Raw genomic sequence first — 18,675 nt, 5'->3', positions numbered from 1 at the left:
CTTCCAAGCTAGTCTCAAACTTTGTCTTTCTGTTGGTTCTGAGCTGTTAGTGTATAAAAACGATGCTGAGAAAGTGAAACTAGTCTCTACATTTGATTCAGAGGTGGCAATAAAAAAGGCTTTAAAGACTCCTAAATGCACAGCAACGACGTACGTGGCAACTGGGTTTAACCTTTTGCAAACACATTCAAATATAGATATTCGTGGAATCCATTTTAAATGTTAAATGATTGATTAAAGCACCTTTTATTGTTAAATCCGATGAGTTTTTCAGAAACTTAATTTGTATCCGGTTGACTTTTCTTGGAATACTTTTGGTTGAATGCGTTCTTTGCTAAACTGATGCCAATATATCATCCTGCTCAAGGCATTTGCTGCTAATGCGTATCATTTCACAGGCTTGTCAGGACTGGGCATCGGGGTCGTGTTTACTTTGGCATTAAAATGATCCACGGTGTTTAGTGGACATAACATTTGAAATCTGTAAACCACAATCTACTAAGATATATATAAAGCAGACCAGGTAGAGATCAGTTTCAATGAAGTGAAATGTTAATTAAGTTATTGATGTAAATAGATAAATAGCTGACATAAATACGTTTTTTGGGGACTGCCATGGTACCACCGGCGGCGCCAGAGTATTTTTGTTGGGTAATCTATGGTAGGGCTAACCCATACAGTGGTGGGGCTCAAGTCAGTATTTGCAATGTAATTACATACACGCTCCCCTTGACAGTGAAACGCCACGCGTGAGGTTTAGATTATTTCCCTGTCTCAATTCAAATTGAACTGTATGAAATAAAAAGACACATTTGTCTTGTAGTAAATAAAAAGGGCGACCTGGAGCCAATCCTGCGATTTCCCCACAGGTGAAAGAGTTGACATGCTGAAAACCCAATTGGGGGGATTCTCAGGAGATTTTTTGAAATACTAACATAAAATACACATTCTGGTACTCTCTTGAGAAGAAAAATAAATACATCTATTACTACACATTTAAAAAAATGAATGCCATTTTAGTTTTTTGTTACTTTGTTCTGAAAGCTGAACCTGCTGCTCCTCACAGAGAGAAGAGGGAAGAGGCTGTGTGAATGACTTTACATTGTGGATAAGGGTGGATAGCCCCCATTGTTCTGTGTGTCAAAATGAAAGACCCACACACCTATCAATCATCAAACCGTGGGGTTTTATTTCATTACGTGTTGATTTCTATCAACACGTAATGTTGTATCGATGTATATAGAGATGTACTACAGCAAAAGTATTCTCCGTCGGGACTTCCTGCAACAACACCACGCCGTTACCGTGATTCTGATTGGCCAGAAGACATTATCAAAGATGTTCTATTGAGAAGACGATGGAGTTTTCAAAACCGTTTCTAGTCTTCGGTATTTCCAGACAAGTGGCTACTGAAATCAATCTAACTAACTGCTGTCTGTGCAATTTACTACGCGCGTAGGCAGACTTTATTGTGCTTACTTTAACATCATTTTTCATGGTGGGGTTAAGGTGGGGCTAAGCCATTTCTTGGTATGGCTGTAGCCTACCCCAGCCATACCCTGGCGCCGCCACTGCATGGTACTAAGACACATATTGGGGTCCAAAGCAGAAATGGTCGGAAAACCTGACCCACAGATGTCTGGTTAGTCTAAACACAAATCTTTCAATCAGGACATGGCCAGAGAAGCCATTAAGTCAAATGAATGGCAGAGCTGGAGTCCTTTTGTAGCCCGAAGCATGTATGATGTCAGCGTTATACCACAGTAATACAACCCTAAACCAGAACAAAAAGCACCGGATTGCATTTCAGGGAGAAAAACATTCACTTCCCGGTCAGATGCTTGCAAACAAGTTTTGTGTCTCTCTTTGTTAGTAGATATGTTATACATGGTAAAGAGCGTCCTGTAACAGTTTACCATGAGTTTAGTGTATGATTTGAAAAGGGACATATCAATTGATCCTCTGTGTAGCATACTTATGCTGCAATAAAGTCATTGCAGAAATGGGTTAACGGTCCCCTATTATACTGTTTTTCATCAATATATCATAGGTCTCAGATATATACAAAACATGTCTCTGAAGTGTTTGCCTCCAAACACCAAACAGATCATTGAAGCATTACCCATAATCCCCTCTGTTTCAGCCCTGTTTCCAAAGTGCTGATTCTCTGTCTGTTACTTTAGATGAAAATAAGGAGCCACTCCCCTCGCCCCTCTGAGAGATATTTGGTTAAAAAGAACACAATGGTGCTCTAGGAGGAGATTCAGGTGATAAGGTGGGGGGGGGGGGGGGGGGTTACTAGGGATGGGTATCGTTTGAAATGTATTGATTCCGGTTCTGCTTATCGATTCCGGTTCTTATCGATTCCCCCTTTTGATTCCAAAATTGTAAAAGAAAGAGGTCAAACGTTTAGATAACAAAAATATCTTTATTCTTTTAAGCTTTAACTGATATTTTTACAAATAAAAAAGATACATGCAATACAAATGTATTACACTTACACTTTGCACAATAGCTGTGCTTTATTTTAACTGAGCTATGCCTGTGGCAAGCTATCAACAGTCATTACACTGTGCCTTGTCTTTTTCTTTTTGAGTGTGGTGGAGCCTCACTTTAGAGCGTTTACCGCGATCCATCTTTGGTGTTATGAAGTGACTGAGCTCGTGAACTGTCTACGGGAGGGTGGGGGGGGCCTCGCTGCGGGGCAACTGTGGACCTCTGTCGCCGCAACTTACATGATGCCGTTTAAAAAAATTAAGGGCGGTGCCGGCTATCAGCGTACCGAGCCGGCCGTCAACGGCCCGCATGACGACCGGCCGTTCTGTGATTCTCCAGAACACACAGATGGCCAGTCCGCCCTTACCCTGGCTGTATTCCACCGGGTCACCGCGGGCGCAGACGGACCCGGTGGAATACAGAGTCTACCGCGTTTAGGAACCGTTAAGCAGAACCGAAATTCTGTATTTTGTATGGATACCCGGTACCCGGCATTTTCTTATCGGTTCTCATCTGGAACCGAGTTTCGGTTCCCAACCCTAGGGGTTACCTTGGTTGGTGATTGGCTAATGGTTACACAAGCCGAAAGATCGGTATGACATCACAAAGTGGCCAAAATCTGATCAGCTCATTTCAGACAGGTTTTTATATAAATGGATCAGGACAAAAAGAGAGAGAATATTTTTTCCTGAAACGTTCAGAATCTCTTTACACAGAGGGGACACATGTTGATGTAGAAGAGACATGAAAAAGTGGATTTTGCATAATAGGTGACCTATAAATTATATTTCCATAGATACATATGTTACTATTAAACATGTATCACTGAAATACAATGTTTTGATGCCAGAGAGTCAGTATTTTATAAATAATCTAGTGAGCAGATTGCAGATCGTCTTAAAGGGTAGGGAGTGTGTGGGAAAACAGAAAGCCCAACGACTGTTTTAACAACAAATCTGCTCATTTGAACAGAAATGCTATATACAAGGTTATTGGAAAGCAGAGCTATGCACCAGCAGCACAAGCCCCTTACCCTGTTGGTGTGTGAGTGGTGGTGGGATGTTGTCAGCTCTAACAACATTAGGCATGTTAGAGGTGAGAGTTCATTGGATTACATGGGTTGACCTAATCTGATCTGGTGTTTATTCTCTGGGATTACTTTGTGTGTTTCCATGTAAAGGCGTTGAGGTAGAGAGGTGGATTTGCACATGTTTGCACACATGCACACAGAAAAACAATACTAAAAGAATACTTTTTTTAAATACTTTGCTTTAAGGAATATCTACTTTCCCCTAATCCCTACGCAAAAAGGTTAAAGGAATCGTTCGGCATTTTGGGATGTAACCCAAAATCCGACCACTTTCGTTTTCAAGGGAGTATTACGTGCCAGATTATTGGTTGTTGGGAATCTCTGTTTTTTGCCAAATAATTGCCCTTTTTAAACATTTTTTTTTAACGGATTGATCAAACAAGACATTATATGGATGTTTTTTTAGATGTTCTGGTAGGTGGATTTGACTACCTTCAGACAGAGCTATGCTAACTGTTTTTATCTGGTTCCAATCTAAGTTAACCATTATGTCTTATGTCTGTGGCATAATATTTCATATACATGTATGAGAGTTGTTTCTCTTCAGAAGAAATTAATGAAAGGTTACATCCCACATCTTGAACTATTCCTTTAAATATTGTGCATACTCAAGCTCAATGAAGTAGAGTATACAATTGTTAACACTTTAATCAAGAAGTATTTGATCAAAGAATCAGCACAAAACTATTATGAACTTTCTTAACCAACTTTCAGGACTTAGTTTATATGTAACTAAGTGCAATGGAAATGTTTGGGAGGGTATCAAAGACAGTATTAAACAATAGGGCTGTGTATATTTTTGAGGCCCCATTAACAGTGTAACTAAAAAAAAGAATTATTCCCAATAAAGACTCTATCTGTGCTATAGATACATGTTAAATCCTGCTTTTATGTACACCAAGAAAGGCTCGGTTGGCAGTCTAATCACCATAGTAACAACAGCCACCATGTCTTCTGGGTCTTTACTAACAAGCCTATGTAAACTGGGTCGCCAAAGACACGTGCTATCATTAAAGCTTTACCACACACACACACACACACACACACACACACACACACACACACACACACACACACACACACACACACACACACACACACACACACACACACACACACACACACACACACACACACACACACACACACACACACACACACACACACACACACACACACACACACACACACACACACACACACACACACACACACACACGTTTCCACCCTGACACAGACTAGATAAGACCAAAGGTCAGCTGATAAGAGCTCATATGGACGTTCCCTTTCTATGGTCTCGATGTAGGCCATTGAATTGAATGACTGATCGTATGCTGCATTTGGATGCATTGGAAACAACATTTGTACACGTGCTGCAACTCTAATTCACCTACAAATCACATAGCTGTCAATCAGAATACTCGGGGCAAGCAGAGCGTTTAAAAATAGGAATTTAGAGATGAAAAGCATTGAGGGGCAATTTGCTTTGGCTGGTAATATTTTTGTGCTGATGGATAAGAGGTATTTAAAAGTATAATATAATAATATCAAATTAAGTCTTTCAGTCAATTAACAAGGGCATTTTAGTATTAGGATGTTTGTCAGATGTGTAAATAAGAGTTTTTGGCTTGTTCGAATCCCCTCTCAGGAGCCATTTTAACACACACACATAAACACATGCACGCACGCTCACACACGCGCACACAAACCTCTCGCCTCTCTGTGTCTTAAAAAGTAGCATGTCCCACTTTTCCCTCTCATCTGCTGTGCTCTTCGTCAGTAATCTCTCCGGCGTGATATAGCTAATTGGTGTGAGCTCGGGGAAAATTTGCCGCCCCACCGCCGTCTTTGTGAAAACAAGCTGGAACGAGAGAGGGAAAACCGCGGAGGGGGCAGAGAGGAAAATAGAGGGAAGATGGAGAAGATGGGAGGTAGGTCGCGAGGGAGGCGGGGTACGCAGGTTTACAATTGGCCGCGAAGTCACGTGTGCTGATAACCATTTTCTTAACGCACTCTTGTAAGAGGAGCATAAACAATAAGCCTTACAGTGAGTGAATGATTTTATTATCCTCTCAGAGGGAAATAAGGAAGTCTATTCAGCTCAGGTGGACGGGAGAAAGTGAAAGACGGAGCGAGACCTTGGAAAGATAATGAAGGGAGGAGGAGTGTAGCTGTGTGCCAAGCTGTGTTAACAGAGTTTCTACTGGTTCATGAAAGAGGTCAGTAAAAGAATTGAATCAGCTTGTAAATTGATTAGGATCAGTGCGAAAGATTTGCCAGAATGTTCTCCTATTTTGAAAGTAGAAAGCGACACGCAGAGAGATTGAACCAAACTAGGACAAGTCCTGAAAGACCATTGTACTCCATTTTTCTTTGGGTCTCCAGTGCATTCAAAAGTGCAATCTCACCGTTGCCCTCCCCATCTCGCTCACTTTCTCTTCCTACGTCTCTCCCCTTTTCTCTCCTGCTAAGGGCCGGGAACTCAGGGAAATTGATCCACTGTAAACCTCACAGTCAGTGGCCTTTTGTGTCCCAAAGCAAAGGCTATGGACCACTGAGTTCCTTGAAAGGGTCCCAGAGGTCCAGAGGAAAAAAATGAAGAACAGTTAAAAGCCATGGTCTTTGGTCCTGATCTTTAGGGCCGAGCCAAGCTTTTTTTATCCAAAGAGGGACTGTTTTGCACCTGGGATCTCAGGGGAGGGCAGATAACCACATGGTTGGACAGAAAATGGTCAGTTTTCAACATTAGGACTGAAAACGGAGTAATATTGGTTCAACAAAACAAAGAGTTTCACAGTTTGTATTTCTTGTCCTATCGTTAAGAAGAATATTGATGTATTTATCTATCATAGACATAGTGAGTCCGCCAAGTGTTAATCTCGCAGCTGTTTAAGATTTAGTCTTCCTAGTCTGTTTGTCTTTGGATGAAACCGGCTGTGCCACATTTCTTAGCGTTTTGGTACTGATGTATTCAGTCTTTAACTGGAATGAAGAAGAACTGGCTAGCTTCAATAATCAATCACCTCAGGGTTACAGAGACAAACACTGAGACTGTCGGATCAAACCGAACGCTTGTTGAATGACTGACTAAATGTACGCTAACTTGCAGAAACAATCATTTTATATAATGCCATGACATCCAACTGTGTTTAATGTGGATCGGCCACTTCTGACGGATCCGCTAAATTAAGGTCAGTATCACAGATCTGGATCCGACATGCCGGATTGCTTCATCCCTAGCAAGGAAAAAAGCAAATATATCATGGTCCTAAGATGTGGTTAAAGGGGAACTGCACACATTTCATGCATTCACTCATTCTGATACTTTTAGAAGAAAATAGAACAATTCTACAGTGTTTTCTATTAGATTTTAATGTTAGAGTCAGGCTGCATCCAAAGTAATACGTTTTCTTTTTAAAACACAAAGCTTTTGCTATATACAAACCCAACTACCAAAATACTCCAGCTTTCTCAAAACATCTAAAATGACGACTTTTGAAAACACTGCTCATGGTGTCTTTTGCTGAGTTCTAGTCCGGACAGATGGTAAAAGAGATGTTTTAAAGCAGGGGTGTCAAACTCAATTTCATTACGGGCCACATCAGCATCATAGTTGCACTCAAAGGGCCGGTTGTAACTTCAAGACTATATAAATATACATATATAAATATATAATATATATAAAATAATGTATTATATACATTATTGCCTCTGCATTGGATTATTATCGGATAGGGTAATAACTTCATAATTAACTACGTCTGAAAGCAGAAGTCTAGGGCAAATAATTGCAATTCTCTTCAGTGTGCATGTCACAAAATGATTTAAAAAGAAAAGCCAAATTCTGAAGAAAAAAAGTCTAATTTGAGATGCATTGTGGGGCATGTAGTTTATGGGCAATGTGCTTCTGTAAAGCGGCATGTAACTGTATAATACACATATGATATTCTTTGCAAGCTCTTGTGGGGCCGCATGAAATGAAGTCGCGGGCCGGATTTGGCCCCCGGGCCTTGAGTTTGACACCCCTGTTTTAAAGGATGAAGCAGACGCCTACAAATGCTTCCTTTTGAGTCTCCTTTCCTGATTTATCACACCCCTGTCAAACAACCTTTCTCCTGAATAAAACATCAGCCTTGACTAATATTGGTAAATGTAACATGAATAATAAATTAGAAGCAATTGTGTTGTTTTAGCTAGCAGCTGTTGCGCTGTTGGATAGATTTGCATCAATTACCCTGTCCTATCAGCCCTACATATTGCACACACATGCCCAGATTACCTGAAAAACAATTCTATATGCGATTTAGGTGTGTCAGTATGGACCAAGACTATTTCTGATATGATACCAAAAATGCTTGTGAGACCAATGAGAGTTTTTGCTCAAAACATTAGTGTGGTTGAAGCCTAAGAATCTGACCGGGACTCTTTCTCTACCTGTACCTCAACGCCTTTAATCAAACCTAGTTAGCTTTGAACTGCTGACCATCATAGCCGAACCATAGCAACGAGAGGAGCCCCGGTTGCAGAAAAAAATGACTTCTATAGAAATAAATGTCACCGCTCTAATCGCCTTGTTTGACCAAGAGGTTATCTCTGGGAGGTGAAATACCAACTTACACCGAGATAACAAAAACACAAAAGTATTTCATTATCATCTGAAGTTCAATATTTCCTACCACTTGACATCCTACAATTTTCGCTCTATCTTACCACCTACAGTTTTTACCTGGCACCAGCAAACTCTTAAAAGGGCGATCCCTCAGGTAATATATTGTGAAATGTGTTGTTCATGGCCCTTGACATTCAAATGTTTGCTAAACCCCTACAGCAGTGTCTACTCTCTCCAAAGACAGCCTTGACAGCAGGGGTATTGCTCATTGTTGTTGTGCCTCGCGCCTCATTTTAGTCAGACAATAGGTATGTTTAAATGAAAGAGGGTCTTTCCTACTGGCGTATGAGTCAAACGATGAGTGTGCTTGCCGAGAAGGGAAAGGCAGGGGCCCACAGAAAGGGTGGTCTTGTGTTAACGTGGGCTCGGAGACAGAAGCAGTGTGTGTCGGGACAAGAGGGAGCTGTCTGCGGAGGGGAACTCAGTTTTGGATACAGTAAAGCTAGCGTTCAGCAGAGCGGAGGTCTAGGTGAGTTCACTGTACGAGTGTTTGCATGTTTTGGAGAGGTGGGATGTGTTATGGGATTGGGACCGTTGCATTTTAGTTCCTCAACGGTCGTTGGATGTGTGTCTGTTTATCCAAAGTGCTAGGCTGACGTTTTTAGTGGTGGGCTTATCCTACTATGGTCTGCAACAAAATTGTCTCGGTGTGTGTGTGTGTGTGTGTGTGTTTGCACATTGTGTTGCATTGTTGGAGAAGCCTGTGACATAATTACTCTGCAGCTACGTTAGTTTGACAATAAAGAACCTTGAACCTTGTTGTTGAATTCAACCTCTGCTTTAACGGTCCCATCTCAGAGGAAAAGTCTCCATTCACAGCTTCTTTCTATGCACACATACAATGCATTTTATCTCCTTTTTGTCCATGAGTGTTTGACTTCTGGCTAAGCTACAACTCTGATTGTTTACACTGCGATAAGATGTGGGCAACCACTACTGTAGTCTGGTATTACAATGTTGCACACTGCGGCTTAAGTGGACATCTTTGGCATTACAAATATGTGAAGTATGTGGGTGTTTGGTCTTTCTCGTTCCTTCCTTTTCCCTTCTTTTCTTCTTCATCCCATTCATTCTCTGTTAAGTTCCCAGGTAAACAGCGTTAGAGAAAAAATCCTTTGAGATCGTTGCACTTCTCTTCCTGTGCCATGTTTATATGAGCTTTTTCCTTATAAACATGAGCCCCTGTGGCATTGGCAGTTGTTGCCGGCAAGTCTGCTCATGTATTGTGTTCTCTGATGCTATATGTTCATTAATGCAAACAGCCACCATCAAAGATATTGCCAAATCATAGCTGTCTATTGAGTTGATCCTAGTATCCACTACAGAAGGGAACCAATTGTCAAATAGTGGAGCACGCTCATCAACTGTTCGCCAGAGCGATAGCAGAGCGAACAGGAGGGGTAGTTAATCGATCGCAGATGGCGTCGTGCTCGCGGACGGATAAAAAAAGATTAAACCTAAATGGGTCGCGAAATATACTTTGGTGGCCGTTAATATACCTGGGCGGCCCGCGCAAGTAAAGTCTATGTGTGGGAAACCCTGCTCTTTTCTCTTGCTTCTGAAGGTCAGAGGTCGTGGCCTGTTGCATAAGAAGCTAGACGTGTTGAGTTCTTAGCAAGGCAGATACTTACTGGTAACAAGCCTTGAACCTGGACCCTCCAGTTAACAGACACAGTCCCCCCCTATTTGTGGCAGTTGGCAGCCATACACATGTATGTCAGATTGCAGTATTTGAAATAGAAGGTTTCCCATGTGTTCCTACCATTCACATCAGCACTGTAAATACTTTGCTACGAGAACACTTTCCCGATCGCCACAATGAGAGATTGGAGAGTAGTTGCCTCACGTTGGCGTTCCCAGAGTTTTGTCTTGGCAAAAAACAGATCATTGTTCAGTGTCTTGGTTTCTTAAAATCCTTAAAATCTGTTATTCAAACTGGACTTTCTGGATTGTTTTGTTTTACAGGTACCTAAACGCAACACACACCCACTAACACAAGGGCGGATTTTAAGATCCAGTAGCCACTAAGTCCATTTATCAAGTCAGTTAAATCCAAATGTAATCCATGTTTCTATTTGGTTAATCCACAGTATCCTTTGACCCACATACAACTTGCTGTCATACAAGAAGTCTTTGGTTTCCGTCTATCAATCTGATATAGCAGGAATAAGTTGGATCACACTTCTTTGAGCTTACAAGTACAAACATGTAGGCAAAAGGGTTGTTGTTTTCTGATGCCATCAACTGAACACAGAAGAGGTATCAACTTACATTTGTTGAAGTTTGACTTTTTTAGGTTTGATTGTAATTACAGCATGCCACTCCCAACTAAAAAACAACAGTGGAAGTCCAGACATTTACAACACAAATGTTTGAGTGCAATGTCAACAGATTTCCGGGTACTTCCAAGAGTGCTATCACCATTGATTTGCATGCGTGTAGAAGTGGATGCTAAATTTGTCACAACTGATGCCGTGTTGGGGTGTGTCATGTTGCATTTTATTTTAGGTGTGTACATGTGAAGATGCAAAATGATCAGAAAATACTTTTGAAGCCTCTCATGCATGTACATATCCTGATGTTCACTGTTTTTATATGACATTAAACTGAGTATTCTTAGTTTTTGGATTTGAAAAAGACAACTTGGACTATGAGAAACTGGGACACGTTTCCTTATTTCTGAAATGTATAGATCAGAGGAATAATCAAAGAAATTGTGCAGATTAATCGATAAATAAAAAAGTCTATCTCTATAGAGCTATGAAAGCAGTGCATTAATCCTAAACTGCATCTACTACATGTTCAACAGGTCTTGTTAAGTATAACAATCGACCTACGTCTTCATCCATATTGTTAGATACTTGACAGATCCTATATAGTAGCTTCCCTCTGCCTTAATGCCGTGCTCTGTGGTGTTAAACGGGAAGGAGTGAGCCTGATTCGGAACAGAGGCAGTGTGTTTCACTGAGTCAGCCAGTGCAGCGTCCAGCTTGTTTACATGTTGACAGCACATGACACTGACCATATCTTCCTCTCAGTCACAGCAGGCGATAGGCTCCATCAATAGGTTGATTGTTGCATCCACTGAGAAACCACTGGGCCTCGGTCATGAGGTATAGGGTGATGAGAAGATGACTTCTGCATGTATTGGTCCAACAAGACATGTCCTATTGCTGGTACATTGGTAATATAAATTAGTGATTATGTTGTAGAGGCCAACAGTAGCTAGTTTTTCTAACACCAGTTGTATTGCTCATAAGACTGTGTTTCTAATTAAACTGTTTCCTGTGCTTATGAAATGTTGATACGTTGGCTTTTTGTTTGACTGAACAAACTACAGTTGGAGAGTTTTCCATATGCCATACGTAATGCAATATAACTTCTCTTTTTGCTGTTTAGCAATGCAGCAGATTTCTGGCAGCTGGTACAGACTTTTTGTATTTTGCCACGCCAGCACCGATTGCAATGTCAGCCTGATAGTTTTTGTCCTTAGGGGGAAAATACATTAACAGCTATTGAATAGATTGGAATACTATTAGGTGCTGACATTCATGACCTCTTCATAATGAACTATAATGACTTTTATGATGCCCTGACATTTTATGTTGTGCGTTTGTACCTTTTTACACTTTAGTTTGTTCCCAAATAATTCCAGTGAAACTAATAACAATACATTTTGCATAAGTTCTACTTGTCAATGAGCAAATATTAGCATGATAACTCACTACATTCAATACAAAGACATTTGTTCATCTTAAATGCCTGCTTAATAGTATGTTAGCATGCTAATGATAGCATTTAGCTAGCATCACACTGCCTAAATAAGGCAACACACAGCTGCTAACATGACCATTTTCTCTCATAGTTTGATGTTTTCTGAGCATATTCATAATAGAATGTTCTTATTTTGTTGGATCTTAAATGTCAGCAAAGCAGTGGGACTACTGGTTAGTGCTGCTAGTACTGTATTAGTGGATATAAAATATGTTTTTTTGGCACAGTGAATTGAACAGCATTGTAATAATGCCCCAAAGTCATCAACAGATATATTCCTGTTAATGCTCCTCTCCATTGCTCCTTATGATGTTTTCATTCTCAAGCTCTATCTCTTTGTTGGTCATAACAATCCAATTGATGTCTGTCTTTACAGATGGATCCCTCCCTAAAGAGCCAAAAGGAGATGTATCGAGTCAGATAGCAGGTAAGACAAGCATAAATAACCCAATCCACGCAATCTAAAGTTTGCTGCTGTTTTTCCATCCCTCAATGTCTGTTTTAGTTAGTGTGGCAATGGTGGAGTGTGCTTTTTACACACACACACACACACACACACACACACACACACACACACACACACACACACACACACACACACACACACACACACACACACACACACACACACACACACACACACACACACACACACACACACACACACACACACACGATTAATATTTCAGTGTTCCCGTTGACAAAGACAGGTCATTGTCATCGTGATTTTTCACATCTCACTGACAGCCCCCCCCCCCCCCCCCCCCACCCCCCCCATACCTGTGTCTAGCACCCAATCTCCGTAGCGACAGCAGACTCTCAGATGATGAGATAACGATGAGTTCAGATGGAAAGGTTCTGTAGCTTTCATCCTCTCAGGATTGTTTCCAGCCATATTTCTCAGACTATAATTTGGTTATGGAGTTGATTTGTCCAGTTGCTCCTGCTGTATCGCCCATTATGATTTAATCACCCAGTCTGCCATTAGCTCATCCTAAAATGACCTTTCCGTCTCAGTCACACTTGACATTCCTGTTGTTTTTAAGTAATGTAATGATTTATATTTGCTCCCCTCTGATGTGACATTTAAAGGGAGACATATGACCACTTTAGTATAAGTTTATTACTCCCCCGTGCTTCAGGGGTGCGTTTAATCTTTAATGGACAATGCCTTCTAATATAAAAAAGAGACACAGAAAAACGATTGACTTTCAGTAGCTTTGGTCCATAACTATCGGAAAGAAACCCCTCCAACCCTAGATATAAAAGAGGGCAGTGAGTTGGCAGGTTGCTCTGGTGCCCGAGGGCCCCAATGAAGACAGCTCTAGCGCCTGCAGAAAAAAGGAGATGAACAAAAAACCATGAATGCAATTAAATCTAGACAATACTTGGCTTCATTGCCACTGATCAGCTTGTCTGTGCAACACTGTCAGGGCAAGTGTGTTTCTTGTCTTCCTGGTGCTTGCCAGTTATCACTTCCTGGGTTAGAGAGAGAGGGAGGGGGGGGGGATTAGGCCTGTCCATCTGTTGGCCTCAGCCACTGGTCTGACTGGGCAGCTGAAGAGTGGGTTGCAAGGGGAGGGGAGCAGTGCAGTTATGTAATATATGTAAATGCCTTTGGACCTTGACAGATGTGCTGGAGAATGCTTTTCAAGGAGTTGAGTGTTGTGAGCTTGAGTATTTTCATCCTCGTCCGTCTCTGTTTCACGAGGCAAACATATAGCTCTGCTGCTGAATTAAATATGTGTGCATTTTGAGTGATCAATGCATTCTGCAAGCTGAGATTTCATTTCATGGCAGCCTCCAGATGGCGTGTCCGTGCCGATAGCTCAAACTGAAAAAGGCTTGCTGTTGGCTTTAGAAGTTGGTGAATGCAGTCGGAGTCAACAGCTGCAAACAAGACTCGAAAACTGAATCTCAGCTGGTGACGGAAGGGACTGTGGAAGTATTTACAACAACACTCAAATAGAGTTGTTGTTTCCCTCTTTTTATCACATTTCTATATAAATCTAAGAGTTGCCAACAGTGCTCTCTCTCTCTGTATCGTCACGGTTTGTCTGAATGACATCAGGTGGCATTAAAAGACCCAGACAAATGAACTCTTGGCACCAAAAACAGGCCGTCTTTTCTCTCTCTTCTCTCTCTCTCTCTCTCATTCTTCCCTCCTCCCTCTCTGCTCCTCCCCTGCTGTGTTTGGGTCGCTGGGGTAACCCTGGCCTGTTTCTCCGCTCGGTTAGCCTACCCTGCTATTAGAGGTCTGGACGGATGGAGAGAACAAAAAGAGGCGGAGGCAAAGGAAAGATGGTGTGTTTCCCAGGCATAAACTCAGATTTGGGGACAAAAAATAAGAAAATGGGAGGAGGTGGAGAGTGGAGTGGACTGGAAACAAACACCCAGGCTGTTTAATCGCTCACACTGTCAGCTCTGTGTTTCTAGATAATGATACCCAGTTTTCATTGACGCCTGATTTTCAATGCAGCAAGTACTACTCAAACATCACTTTAAAAAATGGCACCTTTTAGATCATCTCCAGAGGAATTATTCTTGGGGTGTTAAGCATAATTGTATTCACAAGTTAAGGAGTGTCAGGTTGTAACATATCCTGCCTCCTGCCTTAAACAGCTAGTTTAAGAGATTTGTTATGCAGTTTAAAATGCTACCCCAGAGAGAGTCAACTTGTCATGTAAAAACTGAATATTTAAACCTGATTTTCTTTTAAAGAATAGGAAAATAATTTATTTTTGGCACAAATGGCCACTTAAAATACGGTTACTGAAACAATATGGCGTAATGACCTGTTTTGACTTGTTAACCAGTTACTCACTTGTTGTTTCGTGTATACAGTGGCAGAGCCGGTGCCAGCTGTACCCACAGTAAGGGCATTGTTAGAGTAGCACAGCTGTGTCGGTTCAAAACAGCCAATCAGATTAGCCCCTCTTGTTTCATCAATGTCCATGTGCAGCAGCCAATCAAAGCTTATTTAATAGGAACAAGGGCGGGTGGACAGCTGCCAGGGAAACCACAAGACCGTTTAGCTGACTGTTTATAAAAACACAAAGCACTAAAAAGCAGCGAGTCAGATGAGAACATTATAAAGAAGTAAACATAATAGGAGAATGGAGTTGATGAACAGTGCTGTGATCACCTATAACACCCTCAGTGTCTCAGCCTCTGTTTTCTGACACAATAAGTGACACCTGCCACATTCTAACATTTATCTGAAATCGTCGGCTAATTTTTAGTTGGCGGGATTGTAGCCACAGTAGTAATTACAGAACCACAAATACAGGGGGTTCATGTTTTTAAACTGCCTAGGGTGTCGGAAAAGTGTGTAATGACTGGAAAATGAATGCGCTCAACACGACCAGCGCCAACTTCCAGGCACAGACAGTAGCACTACATGTCTTTGTACTGTAAAACGCATCCAGATTAGCAGTAATTTACTGACGACTGACTTTTGATTCTCTAACCGTGGCAGGGCAACCGTAACCAGGCAATTGTCTAGCTTTTAATTTCTCTGCATGTGAAAGCCGTGTGCAGTATGAGTGAATCCCAGCAGGTAAACAGTTTAAATGGCAGCTGATTGTTTCAGCCTCTCCAACAGCAAAAGCACAATCACATGTTAATCAGTGTGTCTATCTAGTTTGATATAGCATTCGCTTGTCCATTCGCCTGCAGTAGTAACCCAACATTAATCCAAGTGTAAGGAGCTTTTAGTTTTATGAATTTATGGGTTTGAGTATGTAGAGTGGCTTTAAAAGGTATGTCATGTTCTACAGTAGGATCTCGGAGATACCTGTGGGTGTTTCTCGATGTCGAGGAAGGCTGCTCCAGAGCCATTATTTTAAGGATGCTACGTCATCCGGTCCCGCCGAATGACTGTTCCAATGTCCAGGATGCTTGGAATTCTACCGAGGCCGGCGTCCTTCGTTGCGGGATATTTCGAGGCTGCACATATGTATCCTCCGGTCTTAAAATCCCCACAATGCTTTGCGCACGGACCAATTTCCAAATCTTTGGTGGAAATCGCGCTCCATTTAAGGCGGGGCCTCGCATATGACGCACACATGCACACCGGTTGGCCTGTTCCACAATTTTTCGTTTTCTGAGGCTAGGAAGGATTCTTGCATCGCTTCCGAAGGACCTGACTCTGAGGGACTTGTCCTACCAAGGAGGCGTCCTTGACATTGAGAAACACGCAGTAACATCCGTAGCCTTAAGCTTAAACAGCGCAAAAACAGCAGACTGTTTGTCTTAGGGTTGGGAGATATGTAAAAACGTTACAACCCTAGTTTCGCCCCGTTCTGAAATCAAACAACTCTATGAATGAAACAGTATAATCTCCTAATGTTATAATTTTGTTTACGGAATACATCTATTGAAGAGAGCATGTTGATCATTTAAAAATGATAATTTTATACTATTTTTTTTTTATAGTTTTATTCTAGAGTTGTAGTTTTAGAGAAAGAAATGCCTCTGACATGGGTATTGAGACCCGGTACTCAATTGGTGCTGGTACCTGATTGGTCAGTACAGGGATACCGAGTTGTATGATAAACCGTGCCACTTTTAGTATTTGTTTTACGTTACGTCCTTGTGATAACGTTTTTTGAACCATTTTAAATACTGAGCCTCATCTCCTAGCAACCTGAACACTTAACATTTGGATCATAGGAAGAAAATGTGCTTGCATACATGAGTTTATCAATCTTTAATGCCAGAATCAAGGTGATGCCTTTTCAGAGATTCCCACAGTGAAACATTCATTGATTAACTAAGCATGAAGTCAACTGAAGCTACACTGGATAGCGTTTTTTTCGTTCAGAGCGTCTTTGATCAGGATGTAGGTCAGGGTCCAAGTCATGGACGCCTATTCCTGTCCACTCCCTCAGCTCCAAGGAATCCCTGCCATTCCCACACATCCCTCAGTGAGGAATTTCTGGCACGCTGTGAATGTGGGAAGTCCAAATCATGCAGGGTTGCTCACACATGTGCACGGTGTTGGTTTCCCTAGACCCGTAACAGCTGGTTCAGAAACGATGCGTCCATTTCAGCTGCTGGTCGAGCCATTATGAGATTACGCCTGCATGTAACTGCTCTTTAATCAGATAGTGAAGGTGTGTGTGTGTGTGTGTGTGTGTGTGTGTGTGTGTGTGTGTGTGTGTGTGTGTGTGTGTGTGTGTGTGTGTGTGTGTGTGTGTGTGTGTGTGTGTGTGTGTGTGTGTGTGTGTGTGTGTGTGTGTGTGTGTGTGTGTGTGTGTGTGTGTGTGTGTGTGTGTGTGTGTGTGTGTGTGTGTGTGTGTGTGTGTGTGTGTGTGTGTGTGTGTGTGTGTGTGTGTGTGTGGGCATGTTGGCACCTTTTTCCCCTCCCTTGGCTGACTGACCATACCATCTGTCTTAGTCCAGGCAGCTGTTGCATTCTCTTGGTGTTTTTCAAAAATACACACACACACTTCGGCCACTCCCTGAGGTATTTGTCAGATTGGTATCTCAGGGTTAGTCTTGTAGCTGTGTTGTTCAGTGATCTGCTTTGTTGTATGACGCCCGTTTGACCTCTCGGGGGCCCCTAGAAGAGTGTTGTCATATTCTGACACACACGACCCAGTAACAGTCCTGACTTTAATGATGAACTGACCGTGTTGCGGTAGTTTTCACACAGCAAAGGATGACGGACATTTCTGGCCTTTCCCTCTCATCTGTGTTGCCCTTTCCCAGCGAGGGGAGTAGCTATATTGGTGGTTACTATGATTCATCACTATCCGCTTTACACAGGACCAGTGACCCAGCAAATGTCTGAACTGATGGTCGATAAGGAAAGGTTGTTGTAGTTAATCGTCCGTTTTGTCTTACTGGATTGATGGACTTACTGGGAAACACAGTTTTCGGACAATCAATTATTCGTGGGAATTTAAGGCTTGGCAATGGACGCCAGTTTCTCTGATTTTCTAAATATGGACGTCGTGGAAAGGTAATAACCCCCCCAGCTTCTGCTGATGGCTTATTGATTACTAAAGAAACAAGGAATTTCCCACAGTTTATTGTACTTCAACACGTTCAGGGAAGGTAAACATTAACTACATGTTATTTACTTTTCATTTAGTATGCCAAGCAACTTCATGCATGACAGCACTCCAAAATAATTGAAAACTTCCTCTATAACCTAATTAGCCTCAGAGGGCTGCCCCTTTATTGTCAATGTGCTGGATATACCTTTTTTTATACCCTCACTCGGTCATAACTGAAAATAACAAATTCAAACCTGTGGTAATTGTATTTGTTCTTAAGATACTTAGTACAGTTAAGGACCATGAAACACTAAATTAGCCTAGCTTTTGCTTGAAAATGACTTTTATGTGGAATGTTGTAGATTGATAAATCAAATCATTACTTCAGCTCAACCCTCCATATCAAATAGAGGGATTAATCAAAATCGTAAATGTAATAGAAATATTTTATCCTAATTATGAGTAACAGTGCCTTATCAGTGGTTCTCAACTGGTGGGTTGCGACCCAAAAGTGGGTTGCGGACCCGTTTCGAGTGTAGAAAAAAAAAAAAAGAACTTTTTTTTTTTTTAAACTTCTGTCACGTAGTGATAATATTCTCAATAAAACATATTTGCTGATGTTTTTTCGAGTCTTCTGGCCA

The 18,675-nt window shown here is 41.6% G+C and overlaps 2 protein-coding genes across 7 annotated transcripts in view; one reads left to right on the top strand and one right to left on the bottom strand.

Annotated features, from left to right (window-relative positions):
- cfap90 (cilia and flagella associated protein 90) overlaps window positions 1-18,675 on the bottom strand; it is a 200,638-nt gene that overhangs the window by 20,320 nt on the left and 161,643 nt on the right. The window lies entirely within an intron of this gene.
- Window positions 1-18,675, top strand: part of LOC307023126 (triple functional domain protein-like) — a 94,186-nt gene that overhangs the window by 7,152 nt on the left and 68,359 nt on the right. For all 6 annotated transcript variants that reach the window (XR_013803608.1, XM_079656167.1, XM_079656166.1 and 3 more), the window contains exon 2: window positions 12,406-12,456. Coding sequence is in view for 5 of the 6 variants with exons in the window: in XM_079656167.1 (XP_079512293.1) it covers window positions 12,406-12,456 (51 nt within the window). In the remaining variant the exon portion in view is untranslated. The remainder of the gene's footprint in view (window positions 1-12,405; window positions 12,457-18,675) is intronic.

Source organism: Notothenia rossii, assembly GCF_949606895.1.
Source record: "Notothenia rossii genome assembly, chromosome: 10".
Lineage (NCBI taxonomy): Eukaryota > Metazoa > Chordata > Actinopteri > Perciformes > Nototheniidae > Notothenia > Notothenia rossii.
The sequence above is the reverse complement of the archived record's forward strand: the minus strand, read 5'-3'. Positions and strand labels throughout refer to the sequence as shown.